We start from the raw sequence: 23,249 nt of genomic DNA on the forward strand, positions 1-23,249 counted from the left end.
AAATAAACTGGATAAGGGAAAAACATTTCAGGTTCACTTGCAGGATGGGACCAGGAAATATTAGCTGGCAGGGCTGAGTCCTTTTTACCACGTGCGTATGGTTACACCTCTGGTTTCCTGCGGAACCGTCAGCGTTTGTGCAGTGCCATTAAAAAAAATATTTTTTTGGGACGTTCCAAAACTGAAAGCCAGAGCCTAATTTATTCTGGGGACTTGAAAGGAACGAGGTCTTCCTTTGTGTCTGTTGCTCCGGGGGAGGGTGTGCGTCGGGCTGGCGCTGAACGCTGCCCGCATCTACATATGTAAACCCAGCAGCGCTTCTCCCGCCCCGTGCCGGTAGGATTGCGGGCGCTGGCAGCTCACAACAATGCTGCCAGACAATGCGAAATACGCGGAGCCTGCGCGGCTGCGGCAGGGAGGTCGGGGGGGAGGGGGGCTGGCCAGTGTTTAGCTCCTGATCTGGAAGGACCAAATTTGCGCGATACCCGGCGGAGCCCACGGCTCGCCCCGCGGCCGCCCCGTCCTCCTGCCCCATCATTGTTCCTGGCTGCTGTGGTTAGAGGGGTGGGGACAAGCAGCAGCCAGACGACGATATCCCAGTCTGCAGAAGAAGGTGTAACGAGAGGCACTGGCAGCAGCAAAGGCTGCAAATCGCTGTCGTGTGGTTGCTATTAGCAACAAATCAGCTGAACAGCCTGCAAACCCCGAGCACCTAGTGCGGAGGTGGGAAGGAAAACGCCAGGGCTGGGGAGGCTGGGGCTGTGGGCGCTTTCCCGAGGGGACTTCCGAGCAGCCGCGGGCTGCCTCCCCGGAGGGCGGCCGGGGAGAGCAGGGCAAGGGGAGCCGCCGCTGCCACCGCTGCTCACCGCGCTCCAGGAGAGAGGAGAGGCAACACACTTAAAAGAGACAAAATGGCAGCTCGTGGCTTGTAGGCATCCCTCTCGGCGCTGAGCGCCTGCCTCGCCTCCGCCGGTTCCCCCCGCTGCCGGCTCCTCGGTGCCTGGGGGCTCTCCCTGCGCGCCCGCCTGCCCGGGGATAGCGCCCGAGCCCGCGGAGCGGCAGCGCGGTGTCCCCCGGGGCTCCAGCCGCAGCCCTTCGCCCTCCGCAACCAGCCCACCCCTCCTGGAAATCAAACTCTCACCCCTCCGTGTGGGACACGTCCCGACCGGCTGCACCGCAGCACCCAGTGGCCGGGCAGAGCCGCGGCCCTGCGCACCCGGCTGCGGCTCGCGGGCTGCCGGCGCCGGGACCCCGCGGAGGGTGTGCGCAGGCTGCGCACCCCGCGCAGCGACAGCTGCCTCGCAGGGACACCACTCTCACAGCACCTCTGCCCCTTGGCCACGCCAACACCTTCCTTTGCAGCACTCTTTTCACGTTGCTCTGGGTTTTGTTTTGTTTTGTTTTGGATTTGGTGGATTTTTTTTTTCCGCGTTTCCCATGTAAAGTTTTTGGGGTTGTGTATGCAAGGCTGTTGTGGGGTGGGCTGGTGATTGGTTTTATTTCTATTTCGTTTATTTTCCTTTTTTTTAGGATCAGCCCATTTCGGAGGCCTCCGACAGCCACAGGGTATTTGACACGGTGTTATCTCACAGATCAGAAAGTGCCTCGTCGAGGAGGCACCTCTCGAGCGTCCCCAGCACATCCAGAGGGAAGAGTGCGAAATGCCAGGGCTGGCAGGAGTGCCCGAGAGCTCTGCGCTCCGCGGAGGCCCCGGGATGCGGGGCGGCGCCTCCCGGCCTCGGCCTCTTCAACCGGGGATGCGGCGTGCGAGAGACACCGGCGGCGCGGAGCCCGCGGCGGGCGCGGTGTGTGTCTGTGTGCTGCTGGCTGGCCCTGCTGTTGGGAAAGTGCCTCCCTGCCACCGGGGAGATGTCACCCGGCCGCTCCCCGGGGAATATCCCCCGCCACCGGCGCGGGGAGCGGGGAAGGCATCTGCCTTTCCCTGGCGATGGGGAACATAGAGCCCTTTGTCTCTCTAGACGAGGTGCGATATTCAGCTGCGTGCCATGAAAATACAGGCGCCAAATGGCCACCGCGGCCCCCTCCCTTCTCTGGGGGAGGTCGGGGCGTACCGGGGCCCTGCCGTGCCCTGGGGGAAAGCCGGGGCCGGCCAGCCTCGAGGGGAAGCGGGCTACCTGCGGCAGGGCGGACGGGGATACGGTACCGCGGCGCCCGGCAGCTGGCCCGGGACGCCGGAAAGTCACGTTCCGGTGCCTCCGTCCCGGTGCGCACACCCCGAGACGTGCGAGCTCGCTGGAGCGCCCTACGGGCAGGACGGCGGGGGCGCGGGGCGAAGCGGGGCTGCACCGCTACGCCTCGGCGGGGGGCGGCTGCGGCCGGGCGTGCTGCCCGCCGGGCGCGCCGGCCTCCTCCCGGCCCCGCGGCGGAGCGGGGCGCCTCATCCCGCCGCGGCCGCCCGCGCTAGCGGAGGCCGGTCGGGCAGCGCTGCGCGGGGGCGCGGTGCGGTGCGGAGGGGCACGGTGCGGTGCGGGGCGCCCGTGGGGGGTCCCTGCGCGCCGCCCCCCTCGCGCCCCGTTCGAATCTGGCGGCGCGCGGGGGAAGTTCCGCGGGCGCGAGGCCGGAGAGCTGCGCAGGCGCAAGATGGCCTCTGCTCGGGCGGCGGCGGGGGGCGCGGAGCCGGGCCGGCCCGCCCGGCGGCGGGGCGGACGGCGGGGGCAGCCACCGGGGGCTGGGCCTCGGCCGTGGCACCGGCGGGGGCCGAGCGCCACGTTTCCGCGCCGGCCGGGGGAGCCGTGTTCCCGTCGGCGGAGGCTGCGCGGAGCGAAGCGCGGTCGTACCGCGGCTCCCCGCCGGCCCTCCGCGGCCCGGGGGAGGAGGCGGCAGCCGCACGCCCCGGCGGCGGGGCGGCCGGGAGGCCTGCGGGCTCCTCGCAGCCCCGGGGCAGTGTCCGCCACCGCCGCTCGCGGCCTTCCCGCGGCCGCCGCTGTCCTGCCCGGCGCGCCCGCGGCTCGGCGGCGGCGCCCGGGGATGGCGGTCCCGCTCCCTGGCCGCCCCAAGCAGGGAAAACCTCCGCATGCCGCAGGAGGTTCATGTCCTTCGTGCTTTACCCGTTACCGTCTCTCTTTTTTTTTTTTTTTTTCCCTCCCCTTTAGCCCGCATCCCCACATCGTTGCTGTTAAATAAATACAGATATCCCATCCCCAAAGACGGCGAGACCGAAAGCTGCCCCGGTCCCCACCGGGCTTTAGCGGTTTTTCTGTTGTCCTGGCGGGACTCCTCTGTTAGCGGTGGGGGAAAGGGAGTGAAGGAGGCAGAGCTGGAAAAAAATCCGTGCTGCCAGAATCCTTGCAATTCTTCAATTTGTAAAGCACAAAGCGACGGCGGCTTGCAGCTCTCGGAGCGGGGCAACGGCTTGGAACCGCGGGGAGCGGAGACCCACGGCTCTCAGACGGCGGAGCCGGTCCTTCTCCCGGCGTCCTCCCGGTAACAGACAGGCAGAAAACATGAAAAAGAAACTGTTTAGAGTAAAATAAAGGAAATCCGTTTCAAGTACGGAGGAGTAGAAGCAAGAACGTTAAAAATTAACAGCGGAAACAGGAAACACTTCTCCGAGTAAACATTGTCTCCGAATGTCACCGTATCGAAACGGGGAGGGCGCAAGGTGCCGGCCGGGGCAGCCGCCACCCGCCTCCCGCGGCCGTACCTGGCGGCGGGGGCCGCCGCTGCCCCGCGCCGGGCCGGGAACCGGAGCCAGGCGGGGCGAGCCTGCCCGATCCTCGTGAACCGGTTTGGTGGCAAAGATCGGAACTGCAGGAGTTCCTGCGCGGTGAGCGATGAACAGTCCAGGAGTGATGTTCGGAAGGCAGGAGCGCAGCTCCCTGCCACCGGGGCGAGGGGACGTGCAGGGCGGGGCGGCGGCGAGGCGCAGGGGCGGCGGGGGTGGAAGGCTGGGGGGGGTTCGCCCCGGTTCCCGCACCGGGGGGACTTGCTTTCGCCGCGCCTTGAGAAACGAGTTAATCCCTGGGCAGCCGTACGGCGGAGGGGGTGACAGGCGGAACGTCCTCGGCAGCCACGGGGGGAAAGGACCAAAAGCATCGCTTGGGCTGGAAGGACGCCTGCCGCTTGCTCTGCCTTCGCCTTCGGGTTTCAGCGCCCCCGTCCATTATCAGAAAATCGGAGAATGTGGCGTTCGGGTGGCGTTCCCCGCAGCCCCCCCGGTGCCGCCCGGTGCGCTGCCCCTGCCCACGGGCTTACCGGAGCTTCTCGGCGGTGGCCGCCCGCCGGCACCGGCCTGCCGAGCGGCAGCGGCGCAGTTTGTGAGCAGTGCTCGGTGCTGGGGGACGAACAGCTCGACTTAGCAAGCTCGTCATGCTCCTTCCCTTTCTCTTGTACATTTCAGCATTTCTTCTCCCTATCCCTGCCTGTTTTGCCCAGAAGCTTGAGGAGCTCCGCACGCTCTCCCTCGCCCTCCCTGGGCTGGGCGGCGGCCGCCTATGCCCTTCCCCGGCCGGGCACAGAAGCGCCGCTCGGAGCCGCAGGCAGCTGAACCAGGGCGGAAAATTCGGTCGGACGAGGACTGAAAAACATCATTTTCCATCAGGCGCAGACCCCCTCCCCGTGCCTCCGTCTTTGCTCAGATTGCTTTTTGAACAAGCTCAGAAAAACGCACCAGACCTCAGCTTTATCCCTCGATCTATATAAATGCAACGTCGCATAATTGTAAGAGTCTTCTTACATATACCGAGCTGAGATTTCTTTCCAAACAGGGAGGATTCACGTACATCCGTAAGGAAACTCATTCGCTATGTAGCTGCAAAGAAAACAGGGGAGGTTGAGACAGCAGCTTCGCAAGCAGAACATCAAGATGCTATCTTTGATCGTCCTCCCAGTTGTGCTTAGCAATATATACGCATCGCAGTGCCATCTGCCTAGGGCCAGCAGCAAAACAAAAGTTTCACATGGCAGCTCAAACATCCTCGGCGGCTTCTGCAGCTCAGCAAGAGAGCTACTGAAAACGTTTGTTCTTTTTCAGACGGGAGATGTCAAACTGGAAGATGTCGAAAGTACTGCAGGAGCTTAGTAAACCTCGAAGGGAATTGTCCAGCTCTTGTTTCATTGCTTTAGACTTCACGGACACTCCATAAAGACCGAGAATAGTTCCGGTTTGATGCTAAAAGTTGTGATTATCAGCTACTTCCAGCATAAACAGGGGCAGTTTGGCCAGTGTGCTAACATACAAGCCTCTGCTGCAGGTTCAGGGCTGGTCTTTGGATGAATTAATTCAACCAGTACAGTGCGATTAACTCATATAGTTGAGGGAACTGTGCCAAGATAGTCACTCAGGCGCACGGAGAGGTATCTTCACATTAAAACATAGTTCCACCGAGGCTTTAAAAAGCAATCCAGAGCAGTACAGGCAGAATCTGGCACTCGCCATCAGAAAAATCATATTCCTCCCTCCCCAGCCAGCACAGTTTATCAGGAGTTAGGTCTGGACAGATTGGAGGTAAAACTTGTGGCTGCCTGGGATGTGAGAATACACCATTTGCTTATTTTCAAGAATAATTCGGGAACAAATAAAGAACAGCAAATGTTTTTGAGGCAGGCAACCAAAACAAATCACTGCAATTTCTAGGCATTTTCTGTTGTTGTTGTTTCAGGACTCTACTGTGTTTTTTTTCACTAAAATCTTTCATATATCCAGAAAGACTTCCAATGAGAACAAGATGCTTGTCCTTCAACACCACATTATCAACAGAGGTCATTTGCTATTTTTCAATGAATTATCCCTTTTATTTGTTTATTTCTTTGATCAGCTATAAATGAAAGTTATTCGTGTATATAAAACTGAAGTTTTTACTGTTGAAATTGAACTGTACATGTTTACTACAGGAAAAAATATCAACTCTTGTTTAACAAGACATTATACATCAATAAGCAATAACCTTGTGGAGGATTTGCAATCACCTGGTCTATAAAAACAAGCAGGACAAATAACAGCAATTTATATGCAAAAGTAATGATTTAATGACTATAAGCAAGACAAAGCAATAAGAATTGTGCTTCTTTTGCAGACTGGAGACAATGAAATGTTTAACTACAATTTTCCCGTACAAACATGAAACAATATCCATATAGAATAAACACCCTCACAAATGTATAACTGATGGGTGATGAACACACACAAAGTTCGACCAAAGCAAAGCACAAACTGAAAAGTGTTCTCGGCTGTTCATATTTTATGGTGGAAAAGTTCTTTCTACCCCCCAAAAAAATACCCTTAGAAGCCTCAAATAAAATGCACCTATTTTGCAGGCCATTAAAGAGGAGGCATTCTCCACAATTAATTGGAAATATTAAAGTACCTGTTAAATTTTAATGAAGTTAGTACTGTACCATATACATATATATTAAAACAAATTTAGATAAAATGCCTTCATCCAGCAACTTGCTGGTTCCTTAAAATTTATACCAAATAGTTTATGGCTTCTATAATGATTCCATGTGCTTTTAAAAACACAGTCCCACCACACCAAATAATAAAAAGGTAATCAAACAGGTCAAAGACTTCCATGTCCCTTAGCTTTTTTTTTTTTTTTTTTTTTCTTTTTTCTTCTTCTTCACTGCATCACTTCAACATTTGGTAAAGTAAAAATATAACACTTGGAAAAAAAGACAAAGCCAGTCAAATCCTTTTAAGATTGCCAATTGCCTCCAGGTTATGAAAGACTTGAATGTACTTTCCCAATACTGTAGCTCTCACACACGCAAAGTGTTTCTTGCAGTATGAGCAAAGCTCAAACAGGCGGCATCTGCAAGGGTCGAACCAGTTTAGAAATTTAACAACCATATTATGAGTGCATGAAACACAATATTTTCTTTATAGTATTTATAAATATATCATACAATACTGTTTCCTGTTATGTCATATACCAATATGGCATTGTACAATAAGCATAATGCCATCTGATTCTTACAAAAGCGAATCATTTAAACAAGTCAGTAAATAAAACGGTAATACCCGCTTTTAGGCATACAGATTGTAAAACTGAAGTTTACTTTTCTTTTGATCGGTTCTGCGCAGCAACAGAGAAGTAAAAGATGCAACATAAGAATCAAAATGGCTAATACGCAAAAATTGTTATTCACAGTGACATGGCTACATATATGCATTATTCTATGCATATTCTTTCCGTTTTGTTGGATTTCAAGATGAAAAAGCACTTGCTTTCTACAGGTTCACAAAACAGCATAAGAACAATAACAATCGAAGAGAATGCAATGGAGGAGTTAGTCTGGATTAACAAACTACTTCCCGGGATTTGTATCAATTTCTGGAGACTCCCGAGTCCAGATGATGGGGACGGAAACAACTCCGCATCACTCAGAACAGGTGAAGGTGTAACTTTTGTTTGCTTCCCAGTCCTCTGAAAACAATTTACATTTCAATCTTGCGTTTCCATTAACGTCCATCCTGAATGTCACCTAGTCCGCCTTTTATAGCCAAGTTCAGTGTCACTACAAAAGAAAGCAATTTGGACGATAGTCACATGGATTAGCATCTATAAAGCTGTAATGGCATGGAGAGATCTATATAAAGGAGGGGCGGGGAGGGCAGGGGGTGATAGCCTGGTTGGCACGTCAACCAGATGAAGTGGCCGAAGAGCCATTTATCGACGTTTTCCGTGCTCTGTTGGTAAAGGAGGACTGGTGGTTACTGCTGGGGCTGCTGCTGGTGCCGTTCATGGTGCTGGAGATGTGGGGGAACTGGGGGTGTGGAGACTGGACCGGCGTGCTGGGGCTGGGCAAACAGGAGGAGGTGGAGGGGATGCCTCCTGCTGGGCTGCTCGCCTTGTCGCTCCCAGAGTCACTTTCCAGCTCCCCGCTATTATTCAAGCCTTCCCTCTGGTGACTGATCTTCATTCTCTTGCATGTAGGTCGGACCCGGTATTTCAAGGGGAGAGGCCCGTTCTGCAAGGCAAAGGCAAAACCCTGGTAAGGACCCTCCCCGGGCCACAACCCGCACCTGCACCCCCCACCCTGCCCTGGGAGGAGGCATGCTGGAGATACTCACCCGCCTCCAGGTATAGATGTAGGCAATATCCATTAGGGTGTAGTAGTCCTTCAGAGGCTCCTCTTCGTACATCACATCGATCTGTCCGAGAGAAACCCTTGCGTTAAGGAGCATCCAGGTATTTACCCCTAGCGTATGACTGCTCTAGGGGGGAAAGTAGCCCCACTGCCATATGTATCAGAAAACTGAAAAAATGCTATACCAAACCCAGCAGGGGATATGGACTTTTCATATCTATTAGATATGTTTTAAATACATTAAGGAGCAATTTCTCAATACTTTGGTATTTACAGCATTGAAAAAATTACAGAATGTCACCAAACTGTCCTGATAGATATTTTTAAAATAATGTTCATAATCCCATCGACATATTGCACACACCAGAAATACTTGGTAGATGGCACTTGCTGAAACTGGCTGTAATGAGAAACTAAGTGCTAACCAGCAGTAGCAGGCTCAGAATAGCAAGACTGATTAAAAAAAAAAAAAAAAACCAACAACACTCTTTCCCCATACGTACCTGGAAAGTGTTGGGTATATCCATTTTACTCCGCAGGAACTTTCTTAGGTGCATCACTGTCATTGCTGCTGGGCAGCGTAAGTATCTTTTGTCATTCACCTGATGGCATAGTAAAGAAAATCAGTCTACTGAGAACAAGCAATTACTCCCACCAAACTTGTATTCTAACATTTTATGTCATTAAAAAAGAAAAAAAAGGGACCTTGTTAGATTATGAATTATGATACAACAATTTCTGCTGCCTTAGAAGGAACAACAGAAATAAGAGCTAAATTACAGTTCCAGAGAAAGTAATAAAAAAAGCAGCTAATTTCATATGTAAAGATTTGTATCTCATACAAAATCCCTTTTTAGGATATATATGCATTACATAGGGTCTTTTTATATTCAATAATAAATAATTTATTAAAATATAAATTTACAGCAGAATTTGACAAAATATCAGCTTCTGCTTTAAAAGTAATACTACAGGTATTTTTTTTTATTTTAAAAAGTTGCCTACATATACAGCTGTATGAAGATGTTTTACCTCTTTTGTACCTAGCACCACAATAGGAGATATGCTTCTTTTGTTCTAGATACATATACCTATGCATTTTTCTCAGCTACAAACCTGCCCCGAAGATGTTTGTGTGTGTTACATTTCCCCTGGAGTAAAGGAAAGTTATTTACCTCTTCCTTTGATTTTTCTTTCTCCTTACTTCCTTTTCGTTCCAGTCTGCGAGAAGAAATGAAACAATTACAACAAATAATAAATATAGCTGCCAACAGTCAGGTAAACATAAAATATTGCCATTCTGGAACTTGCCTATTCTGGTCAAAGAATTCAATGGATAAGCTTATTATCTCGTCGTCTGTTATAATTCTTTTGTCTTCGTCAGCCACTTCTCCCCTGTCTTCATTAGAGCCATTGGCAGCTGCGCAGAAATTTCCACAATAATTTACATTTTGAAATTCAAATCAGGAAGAACGGCAATTCTCAGTAACAAGAAAAAAAAAATCTCCATAGTAAGATTATTAATTAAAGCTCCCTAACTGCTAAAACAGTAAACTTTTATTAGGCTGAATTTACTTCTTAAAATTCTGTCATGGTAATACACGATTTGTAAGTTAAAAAGGAAACAGCAATGCATCTAGGTCAACGCTACATTCATTAAAATTGTGAACGAGAAGCTTTTACCATCAGCTGATGGATGAGCAGCATAAAAATCCCTTCTTCTTTTCATTTCATCTAGATGGAAAAGCACATATTTTTATTTTAGTATTTACTCTGTAGCTCCCGGTACTGATAGCAGCTCTGGTTTTGTTTTTCTGCTCTTAAGAAAAAATCCAGTTTAACTACTTACTTTTGAAAAGGCCTGGTACTAGCTTGTATACAATATCTTGGAGAGTTTTATCTGACCTGAAAAAAAGAACAACCCCAAAACATAAAATTAAGCATATGAAGCAATATTTTAATCCAAGCAGCAGCCCCCCATTTATAATCTTTCACAACAATGAGACATCTTCTACAAAGTGGGAGCCTAGTCATAAAAAGTTAACTTACAAGACCTTGTAATCAAACCAACAGTGTTCTAAATACTGCTATAAAACAAAAGTCATCTGTGCCACCACAACTGAAAAAGAACTAGCTTGGACTGAAGGAAGCCCTTAAAACCTGTATGTTTTTAAATAAATAAAGACAATAATAAAGAAAATAAAGATGGCAAAACGTAATACTGAAAGAAAAACATTTCTGAAAGAAGAAGCATGCTTTAAAGGCTTTTGCCCCTGAGCTTGGAAAGTTTCAGCAAGAGTTTCCATGACTGGAAGCTATGGCTGGAGTGAGGCGTTTCTCAGAGATACAGAAACTAAAAACTGTCGGGATGGTACACATGAGAATGGGGGAGAGTGAGGAGGCACTGCATCAATGGGTGGCGTATGCAAAAACAGATCAACAAAAACTTTCTGTCTCCCATCCAGAGAAATCTTCAATTTCAATCAATGACAAAACTCCAAAGAGAGAGCATACTACACGAGTTGGCTTGTAAATTGACAAGCCCTTTCAGATTTAAATCACAGATGAAGAGATAACATCGACCAACTACTGCTCGTCTCCCCATAAAAAGTAAAGTAAGAGGCACAGGGTGCGCACTGCATCTTTCTCCTACCTTATATTCAAAAGCGGTCGAGTTTTGTGAACTTGGACATCACAGATAGGACAATACTTGCTGGTCTCCAAGTAACGCACGATACAGGTCTTACAGACTGTAAGTCAAACACGAAAGCCTTTTACTGATGGAAAGCCTTTTACTGATGGTCGTAGGTGACGCTCAGATATGCACAGACAGAGGTGCGATTTTCTAAACTATGCAAGCTTGAGCAAATCGTCCATTGTCAGCAGTGCGCTGCTTAAGCTAAACAAATAGCCAAATAAGCTGCAATTACCATGAAAAGGGGACGCTTAGAGTATATAGATTATTACTTTAACAAAGACCGCAGGGCCGCCGTCAGAAAAACTGCGTCGCGGCCAGACCACCTATTTCCCAGCCCGTCGGGGAGCCAAAGGGGCGGCGGTGCCGGGCACCTTGGGGGGCTTGGGCTGGGGGGTCTTTAGTGTTGTGTGTGTTCCTGGGATGCCGGGAAAGGTGGGAAGCGGCGGGGGAACAACGCGGAGCGCCCGGTCGTACTTACAGGAGTGGAGGCATTCTATGATGGTTGTTGCATCGATGAAGTACCCGCCGCAGAGCACGCACATGAGATGGGGGTTTAGCTCGGTGATTTTGATTCTGGTCGTTCGGTGCATTTTGGCGTGGCGAGTGGCGGCCCTGGAAGACACACACACACACAGAGGGCCGATCAGCGGGGACGAACGCGGCGGCGTCCCAGGTGCCGAGCCCCGGCGCGTCGCTTTCCCCCGTGCGGCCGCATCCCCCGGCGCCCGAGCAGATCAAGCGCGGGAGGCGGCGGCGGCGCGGGGCCGGGCGGCGGGCGGAGGCCGGTCCCGAGGCCGGCGGGCGGCCCCGCACCGCCCCGCACCGCCCCGGGCCGGCCTGGGCGCAGCCCCGCGGAGGCGCGGTCGCTCCGCGGCACCCACCGCGCCGCTCCCCGGCGGGCACGGGCTTTCCCCACGGCGCGGCGGGGCACCGGGCGGCTCGGCGGCGATGCGGCGGGTAGCTCCGGGGAGGGGGGGACGGCCGGGCACCGGGCTGCCGGCGAGCAGCACAAAGGGGAACCAGCGCCTCCCGGTGCGGCTGCCCTGGCATTTCCGGAGAGCGGGGAGGGGCGGCGGGGGGAGGGACGGGGGTGGGGGGGGGACACACGCACCTCCGAGCGGGGCCGGGCACCGGGGCGGCGGGGCCGGCCCGCGAGGGGGGTCCGGGCGGCTGCCGCTGCTGCTCGGTGCCGATCCGGATCTGCTCCGCTCTCCGAGGGGGTTGCTATAGCAACTTACACTTACACTTGGCATCCTGCCACCGCTGGGAACACACGAGAGCTGGGCGGGGGGGCGGCCGGGGGGGGGCGGGCCGGGCCGAGCCGAGCCGGGCCAGGGGGTGGGACGCGGGGCCCGGGGGCTGGCGGAGGGGGTGGAGGAGCCGAGAAGCCCGCGGGGGTCTGGGAGCCCGGCTGCGAGGGGAGGGGAGGGGGAGGGCGGGAGGTGCGGGGGGTGGCCCGGGCGGGGTCAGGGTGCCGCAGCCCGGGGGGTGCCGGGGCGCGGTGCGGGGCTGCCCGGGCGGCGGAGGCGGCCGCGGGCCCGGAGCTGAGCCGGGCTTTGGGGTCTCAGCCCGGCGGAGCCGAGCGCCAGAGGCTCCTCCCGAGCCTCGGCCATTTCGGATCCTCTCAGGGGCCTCTCTCCACGTCGACTCGGTGCGAGGAGCTGTCTGAGATCGCTCCTCTCCCCCTCCGCTCTCTCCCGCCCTCCGCCGCGCCGCGCTCCCGGGGACCGAGCCCCCCGCGCCGCCGGCGGGGTGCCGAGCCCCAGCTCCGCGCCGCCAGCCTCCCCGCTCCCCCTTCTCCCCTTTCCTCCTTTCTCTCCTTCCCCCGCTCCAGCTCCTCTCTCTCTCTCTCTCTCTCTCTCTTTCTCCCCCCCCCCCTCCCCTTTTGACTCTCGTTTGAAAAGCCTCCCGCGGACGAAGCGAGCGCGGTGCAAAGTTTTGCAAGAGGTGGAAAAAGACTGGCAGCACCAGGGTAAGGTGGTTGGACGGGAGAAAACAAGTCTCCGGATCCTTAAACAAACCCCCTTTTCAGCAATAAAGCATACCAAGGTAGGGGGGGGGGGGAAGTCCAGACCGACTTTAAACGGTACATTAGTGACAACATGCGAAGGACCATGTGACCAGATCATTCCTAAAGCTAAATCAACACCTTGTCAACACAATGCAGTGACAAGAGTGAAAAACAAATGTCATTTTCACAGTCTGAAACCCATAACCCCCATCGGATACACTGGCACCAACGTTTGATGCACACATACGATTTAAAATGAGAGGGAATAAGAGGTAAACTACGTCGGGGGAAAAACCCCTGACAGCTACGTCAGTTGCAGAGTAAATTATTTTCTGTCAACCAGATCCTGATAACAACGTTGCTCCAATGCAAACTATTCATTTCCCCACGTCAGTGCTCCCAGCACACCAGCTCCCACCCTTGGTCCCCACTCTTCCCGAGGGAGAGCTTGCCAGCCACCTCTCACTGCAGCACCGTGCGAGATGGAGCAGTTTCAAGTTGCGAGGTTCTCCTCAGCCACTCGCAAACTTCGATGTTAAGGCAGCATTAAAAAAAAAAAAAAAAAAAAAAAAAAAAAAAAAAAGCAGAAAGAAAAAAAGCAACACACCACGCAAACCTATTTCCTAAAACCTTTGCATTTCAGCCAAATTGCGCAGGACAGGGGTACAATATTCCTCAAGAAGTGTGCACAGCGCCAACGAGCGACCCTAGCCAGGAAACTTCTCTTGCTGCTGCAGGAGAACCCTCGAGTGAGCAGCCGATAAAACCCCTCAGCATCAAACCACAGCCGGCCAGCACACAGAAAAGCAAAGTGCAAGAAGCACCCAGCCAGACCAGGTCCCCAAAGCTGTTCCTAGTCCTGTGCGGCAAAAAGCAAGACTCCCACTGCGTTGTACTGCGGCTTAAATGTCGCTTCCAGGGTCCCTGACCCTCCGCTTCTTACTTTTAAATTGATACCGAGGGTCTGCTTTTCCCAGAAAAGGCTGAGCTCGGGCTTCTGCACTCCTCTGCGGAGTCCAACGCCCTGAAGCCGGAGACTCTGGGGTCCCTTTAGGTACTTAAACACGGGCAGGCTGCTTTCACGGTTCTGTGTTTTATTTGCTGGAATCACTACCTTATAATTCAGAAATATCTGAACCAAAAAACCCAGCAGTGACCGAGGTCACGCAAGCCGGTTGACCGAGAATTCCTTCCCAGCCCTGACGGACTGGGACAAACCTTTCAAGACATTAACGCGTTTATTTCACACAGGCGTAGCCCCTTCCTAAATGGAGGGGGATTAAATTCAACCGTGAAACCTGTTTTGTCGAAGCAACCCCTAAACGTGGATTATTTATCGCCCAAAGTTAGCACATTTTCAACGTGCTATGAACTATCTTTGAAACCAGTGGTTCTTCTCCAGCGAGCTGAACCAAGCGCCTGACTTCCCAAAAAGCCACCCGGCCGGGCACACGCACACGCGTGTCTGTCCTGCGGGTATGGCACACGAATGCAGCACGTTTCAGTACAGCAGCCTGAGCTTCATATTTTGGTACGAGGGAAACCCTCCCAGATTTTTTTTTCTGCTCGTGCTGCGAGCATGGCAAACACCAACACTTCACACAGTCAATACAAACAGCCTCTTAACCAGGACAATATATATATTTACACACTGACACACGGAACAACTAAACGTAAAATACACGGACATAATACTCGCTAGAAGTAAACACTGGCAGCCAACTGATTATTTAGAGGCCTTAAACGGGTTATGTCAAAATGAAGAAAAACAGAAGTGCATTCTCCTGCTAAGAATCAGCTATGTTATTAAAAATCTATAAAGGCAATAAGCTATTAAACCTTGCTCGACAGGTCTCTAACAGAAATACATACATAAAACCCAGAAGCATCGCTCGGGTAGGTTTGTGTACTTTGCACCCATCTCCTCTCGGAAAATTCTCTCATCAGGAATAAAGCAGCCGTCATTCTACATCTTCACCCATTATCAGTCAGAGCCACTTTTACCATCGAGCCTGTTATTACTCTTTTGCTTAAGAATGGCCACATATGTTTTAAAGGAGGGGACGGTGCTTCTTTCAGAGAAGGCACAAGGAGCTCAAATATCTCTGCCCAGCTCGCTGCAGCGAGGAAGGACCTGAATATTGGCAACAGAGTGCAAAAGGACCCCGGTCCCTTAAACCGCCTCCCTGGAACTAAGTGAAGGACATGATCTGTCTGCTTAAAGAATACACTAAAATGTTAATTTTGTGCTATCGAAGCGGTCAGGTAGGTCAAGCCTTCATGTCTCTGGCAAACTGCAACACAAGTTTGTCTCAGTTTCCAGGACACGCTGCAGAGTCACTCAAAGTGGTTTCACTGGACTGGCTTTGCAGAATCTCCCTGGTCTTTGGGACAGTCCCATAAAATAAGTTGCTCTGACCACTACAGACCAAGCAAAAAAAAAAAAAAAAAAAAAAAAATCCTTTTAACGCCAAGCTTGCAATGGGGCACACATGCCCAGTTTTCCTCAACTTTTCTGGAGAGTGGAGGAGTGAATCAAAGTTTCTAGACACTGCAAAGTTCACTACCTCACTTTTGTAGAGATGCGATTTTTCTACTTATTTTTACCTGATTATTTGCAAATATTTACAGCAAACACAGAGGAACGTCCCGCGTTATATATTGCCAAGGCCACACAGTTACAAAAACACACACCAGCAACTTTCCAGTGCTGCCCATAAGTAGCACGAGGAGCCCACTCATGTTATCTTTAAGATCTGACAAAGGATTTAATGTGGATTTACCCTTCCGGGGGTCAGGAGAAAAATAAATAAATAAATAAAAATAACAGAAAATAAATTAGAAAAAACCCCTCCAAAGCCAACACCACAACCCTGCGTCCCACAGACACATCACCTTTGCTCCAAAGGCTCCAGCAAACCGCACTCCCCAGCTCCCCAAGACCGCAGCCAAACTGCTACCCTGGCCCCCCAAAAAAGTTATTCCTCGGCGATGGCCACCCCCTTCCTCTCCCAGCAGGCACAAACCCCCAAAGTTTAGCATTTAGAGCAGAAATGTAAGAGGAGACATTGGAAACAACTGGGAACCGCCATCTTACAACCCATCCAATTTCACACAAGTACTTGTCCAACTTAAGTTAATAACATTTTCTGCTGGGTGCCCCGACCCCTAACAACCCCCCCAGGAGGATCGCTACCCCCCGCTGGCTCTATCTCTATAAAATGGGTGCGCTATCTGACATTTTAACCTCCCCCAGACACATTTCTTTCGGGGAGGACTGAAATCACTTGACCCAGGCAGCTCCAGATTTCACGAACGTCCCTGTTTAATCAAAATCTGCCTTTAAACAAAGGGCGCTCAGGCCGGGCTGGCAGCAGGGTCTGGAAATATAAATATTCTCCTCGGGGGCCATGTGCACAGAAAGGTTTTAGGGGGCGTCTGGAGAAAGAAAGGAACTAAAATTTGCAAATGTGGGTGCGTAACGCGAGCGAGTGCACAGGCTGCTGCTGCTGCTGCGTGTCTATATGTGTGTGTGTGTGGCTGGAGCAGCCTGTCAGCGCTTTTCCCATACGGAGAGCTCGGGGGACACCTAGGCTCCCCTTTGCAGCCCCCAAACCGGCCGAAAACCGCCGCCGAGCCCCCTTCGCCCCCCGCCCTTGGTAAGGCGACACCTCGCTTCATACGTACCCGGAAAACGGAGCCGGTGGGTGATGATCGGAGCGGCCAAAAAAGACAATGAAAGTTAAAAGTCGTTCAGCAGAAAATGAATGTGAGCCAAGCGGCCATCTTGAAATGAACTGCAGACGCTGTCAATTGCAATAAGCTTATTGCCGCCGCCGCCGCTGCGCTCCGCTCATTTTAGTTACAAAACACCCGGGTTCTCTCCTGGCGTCCACCGGCCCTTCTCGCTCCCTCGCTCTCCCGCCGAGTTCGCCGCCCGGGCGGCTCAGGCGCTGGGAGCGCAAAGTCTCCCCGGTCCGGATGGGTCCTCTCTCCACCAGCCCATTGTCTCTCCCTCTGCCCCCCGCTCCGCCTCGCGGCCTCGCTCGCGTTCCTTTTTTATTATTATTGTTATTATTACGAGTATTATTGTTGTTGTTATTTCATAGTTGGTGGCGGGGACCCGGGGAGGGAAGGAGGGCGGGCGGGCGGGCGGGCGGGAGGAGGGCGGAGGAGGGAAGAATGCAACGCTGAAGGCACACAGTGGAAACTGACACCGTCCCCAAAATGGCTCGGAGTTCGCCCGCCCCGCCAGCGTCACGTGGGGCGCCTCATTCCTTAAGGGCGGCCTGGGAATTAGCGGCGCTGCCGCCGGGGCCCGGCAGCCTCCCCGTGACCCAATCCCGCAACCCGGCCGCCTCCTCCCCCTCCCGCCCTCCCCTCCCCCGCCCGCCGCCCCTTCCCCTCCCTCCCGCCCTCCCCTCCCCCCGGCCCTGCACGCGCTCGCCCGCGCGCCGCCGATGCCTCCTTTTCCCCGCCGCGCCGCCCGCCCCGACCCCCGGCCCCGCTCCCGCTCCGCGGCTCCCGCCCGCCTCCCCCCGCCCGCCGCGCCCCGACGCCTCCTGCCTTCGCCCGCGCCGCCGCTCCCGCTCGGCCCCTCCGCTGGCCGCCCCCGCTCCCCGCGGGGCCCCGCGCCCCCTCCCGCCCCCCCCGCCCCGAACACCGCCCGCACTCGAGCACCCCGCGAGGTGCGGTCCCCGCCCCGCCCGGCGCTGCCCCCCCATCGTTCCCCCCGCCGCAGCCCCCGCCCCCCCGCGCCCCCCCCCCGCGCCCCCCCCCCGCGCCAGCCCGACCCCCTTCCCCGCAGCTCTCGCCTCACTGCGCGGCACTTGTTGCGCGCGCCCACCCGCGGCCCCCGACACCCGCGGCCGCTCCGTGCGCCCCGTCCCGCCGTGGCCTCGCGCTCCCGCCGCCTCTCGCGCGCTGCCCTCCGCCCGCGGGACGCGCCCCCCGTCCCGCCGCGCCCGCCCGGGGCTGCGCGGGCCCGCCGGCGTCGAAGGGCGACGCGTCCCCTCGAGGGCCGCGCCGACGGTTTCCTGCCCCCGAGCAGCGGCCGCCGGCCCCGGCGCCCCCCGAGCGGCGGCGGGTGCCGGTGTCGCGGGGGCCCGCGGTGTCCCCCGCCCCGCGGAGGGGACGGGGAGCGCCAGGCGCTGCCGCCGCCGAAGCGGGCGGGAGGGAAGCGGGGAAACCCTCGCGGGCGACCGCTCGCTGCCGGAGGCAACGCGCCGCCCGCCGCCCGGGCGCGGAGGAGCGGGGAGGGAAGAGCCCGGTTCCGCTCCGCGGGCCCGGCCGCCGCCGCGCTTGCTCCGCGGGGTCGCTCTCTCCCGCCGACAGGTGCCGACGGGCTCCGCGACGGCCGCCGGCGCCGGGGCGGCCCGCAGCGAGCGGAGGGCAGCAGCCCCGCCGCCGGGCGCGGGGCGGCACCGCGCGGAGGGAGCCGCCGCTCGGTCCTGCGGGCTGCCGGCTTCCCGGCAGGCGGCCGGCCCCGCGGAGCTGAGCCGGGGTGCAGCCTGCCGCCCGTGCCGGGGACCAACCTTCACTCCGACCGGAGATGCGAGAGCAGCTGGAGCGAAATACCGCAGCGCGGTGGGCAATTTAGCAAACGCGCCGCGGCACGGGAGGAAGGGATTTTCGCCTCACAGCGCTGCTCTAACGTTTAGCATCTTACTTTTAGGTACAGCTAATTCACCCGTAGAAATTGCGGAACAGGAGTGCATAAACTTTATTAGATCCCAGAGAAAAATAATCGGTGACAACTCTAAAAATACACAGAATAACATAAAAGGAATGCTTTGAAGACACGACAGTCCAGCAAATATTTAACAAGAGTTAATTAAAAAAAAATGACATGAGCAAGGAATACCAAGTGTGGTCAGAAAAAACAGTTATTTCGCATCCAAGGACTTGAAGAAGAAAAAGAATAAAAATGAACAGTTTGCATCAAGAGATGAAAGCCATTTGTCATTTAGAAGACACTCTTAGGAATCAGAGTACTTCGGCTCAGCAGGCTGACACCTTCCTTCAATCACATCTGAGTCGCTCTTTCTAGACTTTTTGCAGCATCTTTTAGTTTTCCAACTAAATCCTAAGAGATGAAACACTGTCTTAGAATAAACATTTTTTTTGAAAGGTCAGCTAGAGGAACATAAATTTCTTTTTTATAGAGTGGCAAGGGAAACCAGCACCTTATACCACAAAGAAAGTTTGCAACTGATGAACAATGCCAGCAAGTAATTAAATAGCTCCCTATTTTTACAACGTAGTAAGAAAAGTGGGAACTGAAGGAAAACAGCTTTAAACCATGTTATCTACTAAAATAGATCACTATTCTTAACAGGTAGATCTTATCAGTACCCTTAGGATAACCAAAGAGGACATTTGCTCTAGGCTCTCAAGTGCTATATACATTTCTAAAACTGAGAATATTTTGGATGCAATTTTGTACTAGGACCATTCTCCAGCCAAAATGTGTCAGATTTAACTAAATCAGCAAACTGATTAAATAGACTCATTAGTGAGAAAAGGATGACTTTTCAGACACACATTACAAAAGCAGAGGTATAAACCTGAAGTTTTAATATCTTGCTTTTTCTCTCCCTCCACCCCCCAACACCCCCACCCCACCCCCCCCCGCCCCCCCAATCCCTCTTCCCAATCCTCCAGAGTTTGGTCACTTCCAAGCATCACAATACCTCTATTGTTCAGTTACACATTTAAATCACTAAACAAAGATCAACATTTGTTTCAGTACATTTCTTACATGTCATTAACACCACTGAAGAGCCGTCAGATCCTTTTCTATTTTTAATCATGACACATTTAAATCATTGAACCAGCTTCTTTAATAATTTCTCTAAAGCATGGGAAATCAGAGTTTCAGAAAAATGATGTATTTCTTCTCATATATGTATGTATATATATTACAGTTATGAAAACAAATAAAATATTTATGCATGTATGTAAAACACTCCCCATGCAACTAAAATCAGTTACTTTGCAACTTTATTTGAGAGGACAGGAAAGCTACACTCACATAATTTTTGTAGAAGATTCTCCCCTACCCTTCCAGTCCTGGATTTTTATTTTTTTATAACAGTATGTATGATTTCTTTTTGACTGGCAAGCTGTTAAAAACATTTACATCCACAACTGGAGCCAAACATAGAAATGATGATGAAGGAAAGAAGTACCTGTAATTGCTCCATCGTGCAACTAAAACTAACATCTGGGTGTGATCCTGAATCATTATTCTGAAGAAAAACAAAACAAAACAAAACGTCTGTTTTATATATAAAAAAAATTGTGATATTGCATTTTTTCCTCTGAGGGTGCCAGGAGTACAGTACCTCTACGTTTAAGGTCACCAAGTAGGAAGGCTGGTAAGTTTTATGAAGTTGATTGCTCTAAATTAAAAACAAAGAGCGTAAAAAAAAGTCAAGTCTCAGCACCCAAACAGACTAAAGAAACACCTTGATGTGCTAAAATTACCTTGATCTGATATTCCAAGCGCCAAGAGACATCGGTTATATGGAGAGGAGATCTGCCTATGCTGAAAGACACAACAGTTACAAGTTCCCTACGCTAAAAGAAAATGTCATTTTCACAAGCTGTCCATCAATAAATAACTTTTTCATGATCCTTGTCATGTTTCTTGAAAAGTTCAAAAAGTTTCTTAAAAGTAGAATTCCAAAAGGAAGAAGAAAAGTTTCAACAGCTGTTTTTTAAAGTTTGTTAAAAATTTACTTTTTTGTTTTTTAATGGAACAACATTTTAAACTTTAATCACCTAAAGTATGCATAGGTGTTTTCCAGGACAGTTTCAAAGTACTTGTAATTGAAACTATGTATCTGTGCTGACTGATTGACCTACCTTCCCAATAGGATTTCCAATGCATCCTTGTTTTTCTGGGGAAAAGAAAGAAAAAAAGGGGAAAAAAAAGGGAAAAAATATTTGCTAGGTTCAAGAAACTCCTATGAGAGAAAGAAAAGATAAATATGTTAAAATTGGTTTAAAAACCTGATATTCGGTGCAAAATTGTTCTATTCTCTCTTTATCCAGCTTACATTCTTCTAGACACGTGCTACAGGGAGAAAGAATTTATTAATTTTCTGTTAACTCAGCAGCCCAGTTTAGAGTAACAAGCGCCAGAAAAATGGGGTAGCTTCAACGTATTAATACCTTATAGCAGATATGTCGGCTTTCTGCTTTCCTGCCTCCAGAATACACGTTGCGGCCGCAGCATGGCAATGTTTTAATACCGTAGGGTCAATATCTTTCAGGTCTGGATCGTCTAAAATGAATGAATTACTGATCACACACGTTGTTTGCCACATGCCCGCACCCGATACCAAGAGCTGCTGCTCGCCCTTTGAACGGCACCTTTCCCACGCACGCTTCCAAACGAACGGCGTTTGGTGGCTCGGAGCGAGGGGACGGAGCGAGCAGGCGGGGTGCGCGGGGGCAGGGGCAGCGCCTGGTGCCAGCCGTACCGGGCGGGGCTGGCCGGCGGCGATCGCCCCGCCGCCTCTGCAGCTCCTTCCCCTGAAAAAACAGGAGCAAGGGGAAAAAAAAAAAAAAAAAGAAAACAAAAAAAAAGAAAACCTCAATTTCCTCCCCAAGCCCCGTCCGCGCTTCTCAGAAGCCTGTCGCCAAAGGCGAGGAGCGCAGCCGGGGCCGCCCGCCGCCCCCGGCCGGCACCGGCGGCTCCCTCCGTGCGCCGGGGCGGCGGCGGGGTCATTAACACCGCCAAATTAATTGCACGGCCGTATGCCCTCACGCCGGGGTTGCCGCTGCAAGCGTCCACACGCGAAAAAACCCGCGGTCGCAGCGAGGCGGCCGAGGAAACCCGCCTCCTCACCCCACCCCGCGGACACGATCGTGGGGGGACCCCGTCGCGGGCCGCCCCCACCCCTATTTCCGACCGGTTCCAGCCGTAACGCAGCAGCCGCGCATTAGCGGTGACACCCCGCGCCGTGGCACCCTGGAGCCGCCCGCGGGCGACGCTCCGGGTGGGAGCCGCCCCGTGTGCGCGGGGCGAGGGAGGGTGGCGGACGCCGGCCCCTGCAGCGCGGACACGCGTGTACAGCCGCGTACCCCCGCCGGGGGACGGAGCACGGTGCCCGCCTGCGCGCCCCGCGGAGCGGCGCGGCCCGCACCGCCCCCACGCCGCGCTCCCCACGCCTTACCCAGCCCGGCCTGCGGGTGATCGAGGAGGCTGCGGAACGCGGCGCGGAGGAGAGCGGCGTAAGGGCGGCGGGGAAAGCGGCGGGGGTCGCCCAGCAGCCGCCACCCGCCCTGCGCGTACGCCGACAGCTCCATTGTGGGCGCCGTGACCTTCGACACGCGCCCACGTGACGCGCGCGCAGCTGATCGCCGCGACGAGGCGGAGCCGCCGCCGTGGGGCGGCCGGGAGGGGGCGGGAGGAGGCGCCGCTCGCCGGGCGCTGCGGGGCCGCGGGGAGCTCGGGGCGCGGCGCGTCCCCCCGCTCCCCCGAGTCACGCCGCTGTCCTGCCACGCGTGACTGCTGCGCGGGTGGCGGCGCGCCCCGCTGCTCGGCCCGTGGGGCTTGCGGCGGGAGTTGATGCCGTTTCTGACCGGGTTTGGGGCAGGATGCGGCGCCTGGCGCAGCGGCGGTTGCTTGGGGCGTATGTAGCCCGTCAGTGCTTTCAGTTCTTACTAAATCTTCAAAGTGCCTATATCTGATTAAATCCCTAAAGCGCTTATATCTCAACACATCTTTAACCTGCATATATCGGTGTGAAACTGTGAAAGTCCACAAATTCAAGCTGTAAGTTTCTGCAGACCTGCCGCCCGCTAACTTAGAACGTCAGAAAGAGAGCATGACCCTTTTCCTTGTAGGTTATTTTGCTTCTGAGATAGCCACCTTAGATATGTGTGTCACAAGGCATTTGCCCCCTGTGTGGTTATAGACCTGCATATCAAACCAAATTTTATTTTTTTTATCTATGGTTACGTCCGTCTTAAATGCGAGCATAGAATCAAAATGATCTTGTAACTAAGATTGCGGCAGCATTTTGCTAAAGGCTTTGCATATTTTGACGTACATAAAATAGTGGTTTACAATACAGCCTTCACTGGTGATTTAGTAAAGATGTACAAATGCTATCTAAAAACAGCTCCACATTAAGCTAATAAATTCCTAATGTGAAGCATTAACCTGTTGCGTTACCTTTTTTTTTTGTCATAGTGAAACATTGTCATAGTCTACAAAAAAATCTTAAAAGTTAATATTTTACAAGTGAACAATGAAATGGTGTGTGTTCATATTAGCTAAGGACCAAATTAGGACTGATCTAATAAAGCACAGGTAAAGGCCTTACTACGTCACGTGAATTATGATGTATATAACCTTCGGAGCTGAAGGATGCAAAATGCTTTAGATACCACCTTTTTCTTCGCTCATGGCTGTTCCAAATGGACAAGAACATTACTGTGCAATCTGTTCCTCTTTATTGAACAAACGTTTCT

General features: G+C 53.0%; 2 protein-coding genes across 2 annotated transcripts; one reads left to right on the top strand and one right to left on the bottom strand.

The window, feature by feature from the left end:
• Positions 1 to 97: 97 nt before the first annotated feature.
• On the top strand, positions 98 to 7,332 carry LOC308062157 (uncharacterized protein; the record flags this gene model as incomplete). Its single annotated transcript, XM_080383214.1, has 5 exons — positions 98 to 133; positions 626 to 723; positions 1,531 to 3,787; positions 4,728 to 5,721; positions 7,199 to 7,332. The coding sequence occupies 3 exons, from the start codon at positions 98 to 100 to the stop codon at positions 2,423 to 2,425; spliced, it is 1,029 nt and encodes a 342-aa protein (XP_080239340.1). The 3' UTR covers positions 2,426 to 3,787; positions 4,728 to 5,721; positions 7,199 to 7,332.
• Positions 6,820 to 22,156, bottom strand: LOC308062158 (polycomb complex protein BMI-1). Its single transcript, XM_080383215.1, has 17 exons — positions 21,947 to 22,156; positions 20,940 to 21,051; positions 20,778 to 20,841; positions 20,631 to 20,665; positions 20,250 to 20,310; positions 20,108 to 20,164; positions 19,952 to 20,011; positions 18,791 to 18,846; positions 11,229 to 11,362; positions 10,706 to 10,802; positions 9,902 to 9,957; positions 9,736 to 9,786; positions 9,364 to 9,472; positions 9,228 to 9,273; positions 8,556 to 8,654; positions 8,036 to 8,116; positions 6,820 to 7,932 (listed from the first exon to the last, which is right to left on the bottom strand). The coding sequence occupies exons 1-17, from the start codon at positions 22,077 to 22,079 to the stop codon at positions 7,603 to 7,605; spliced, it is 1,581 nt and encodes a 526-aa protein (XP_080239341.1). The 5' UTR covers positions 22,080 to 22,156; the 3' UTR covers positions 6,820 to 7,602.
• Between the last annotated feature and the right edge of the window lie 1,093 nt (positions 22,157 to 23,249).

The sequence above is a fragment of the Falco punctatus genome (genome assembly GCF_963210335.1).
Source record: "Falco punctatus genome assembly, chromosome: 4".
In the NCBI taxonomy this organism is placed as follows: Eukaryota; Metazoa; Chordata; class Aves; order Falconiformes; family Falconidae; genus Falco; species Falco punctatus.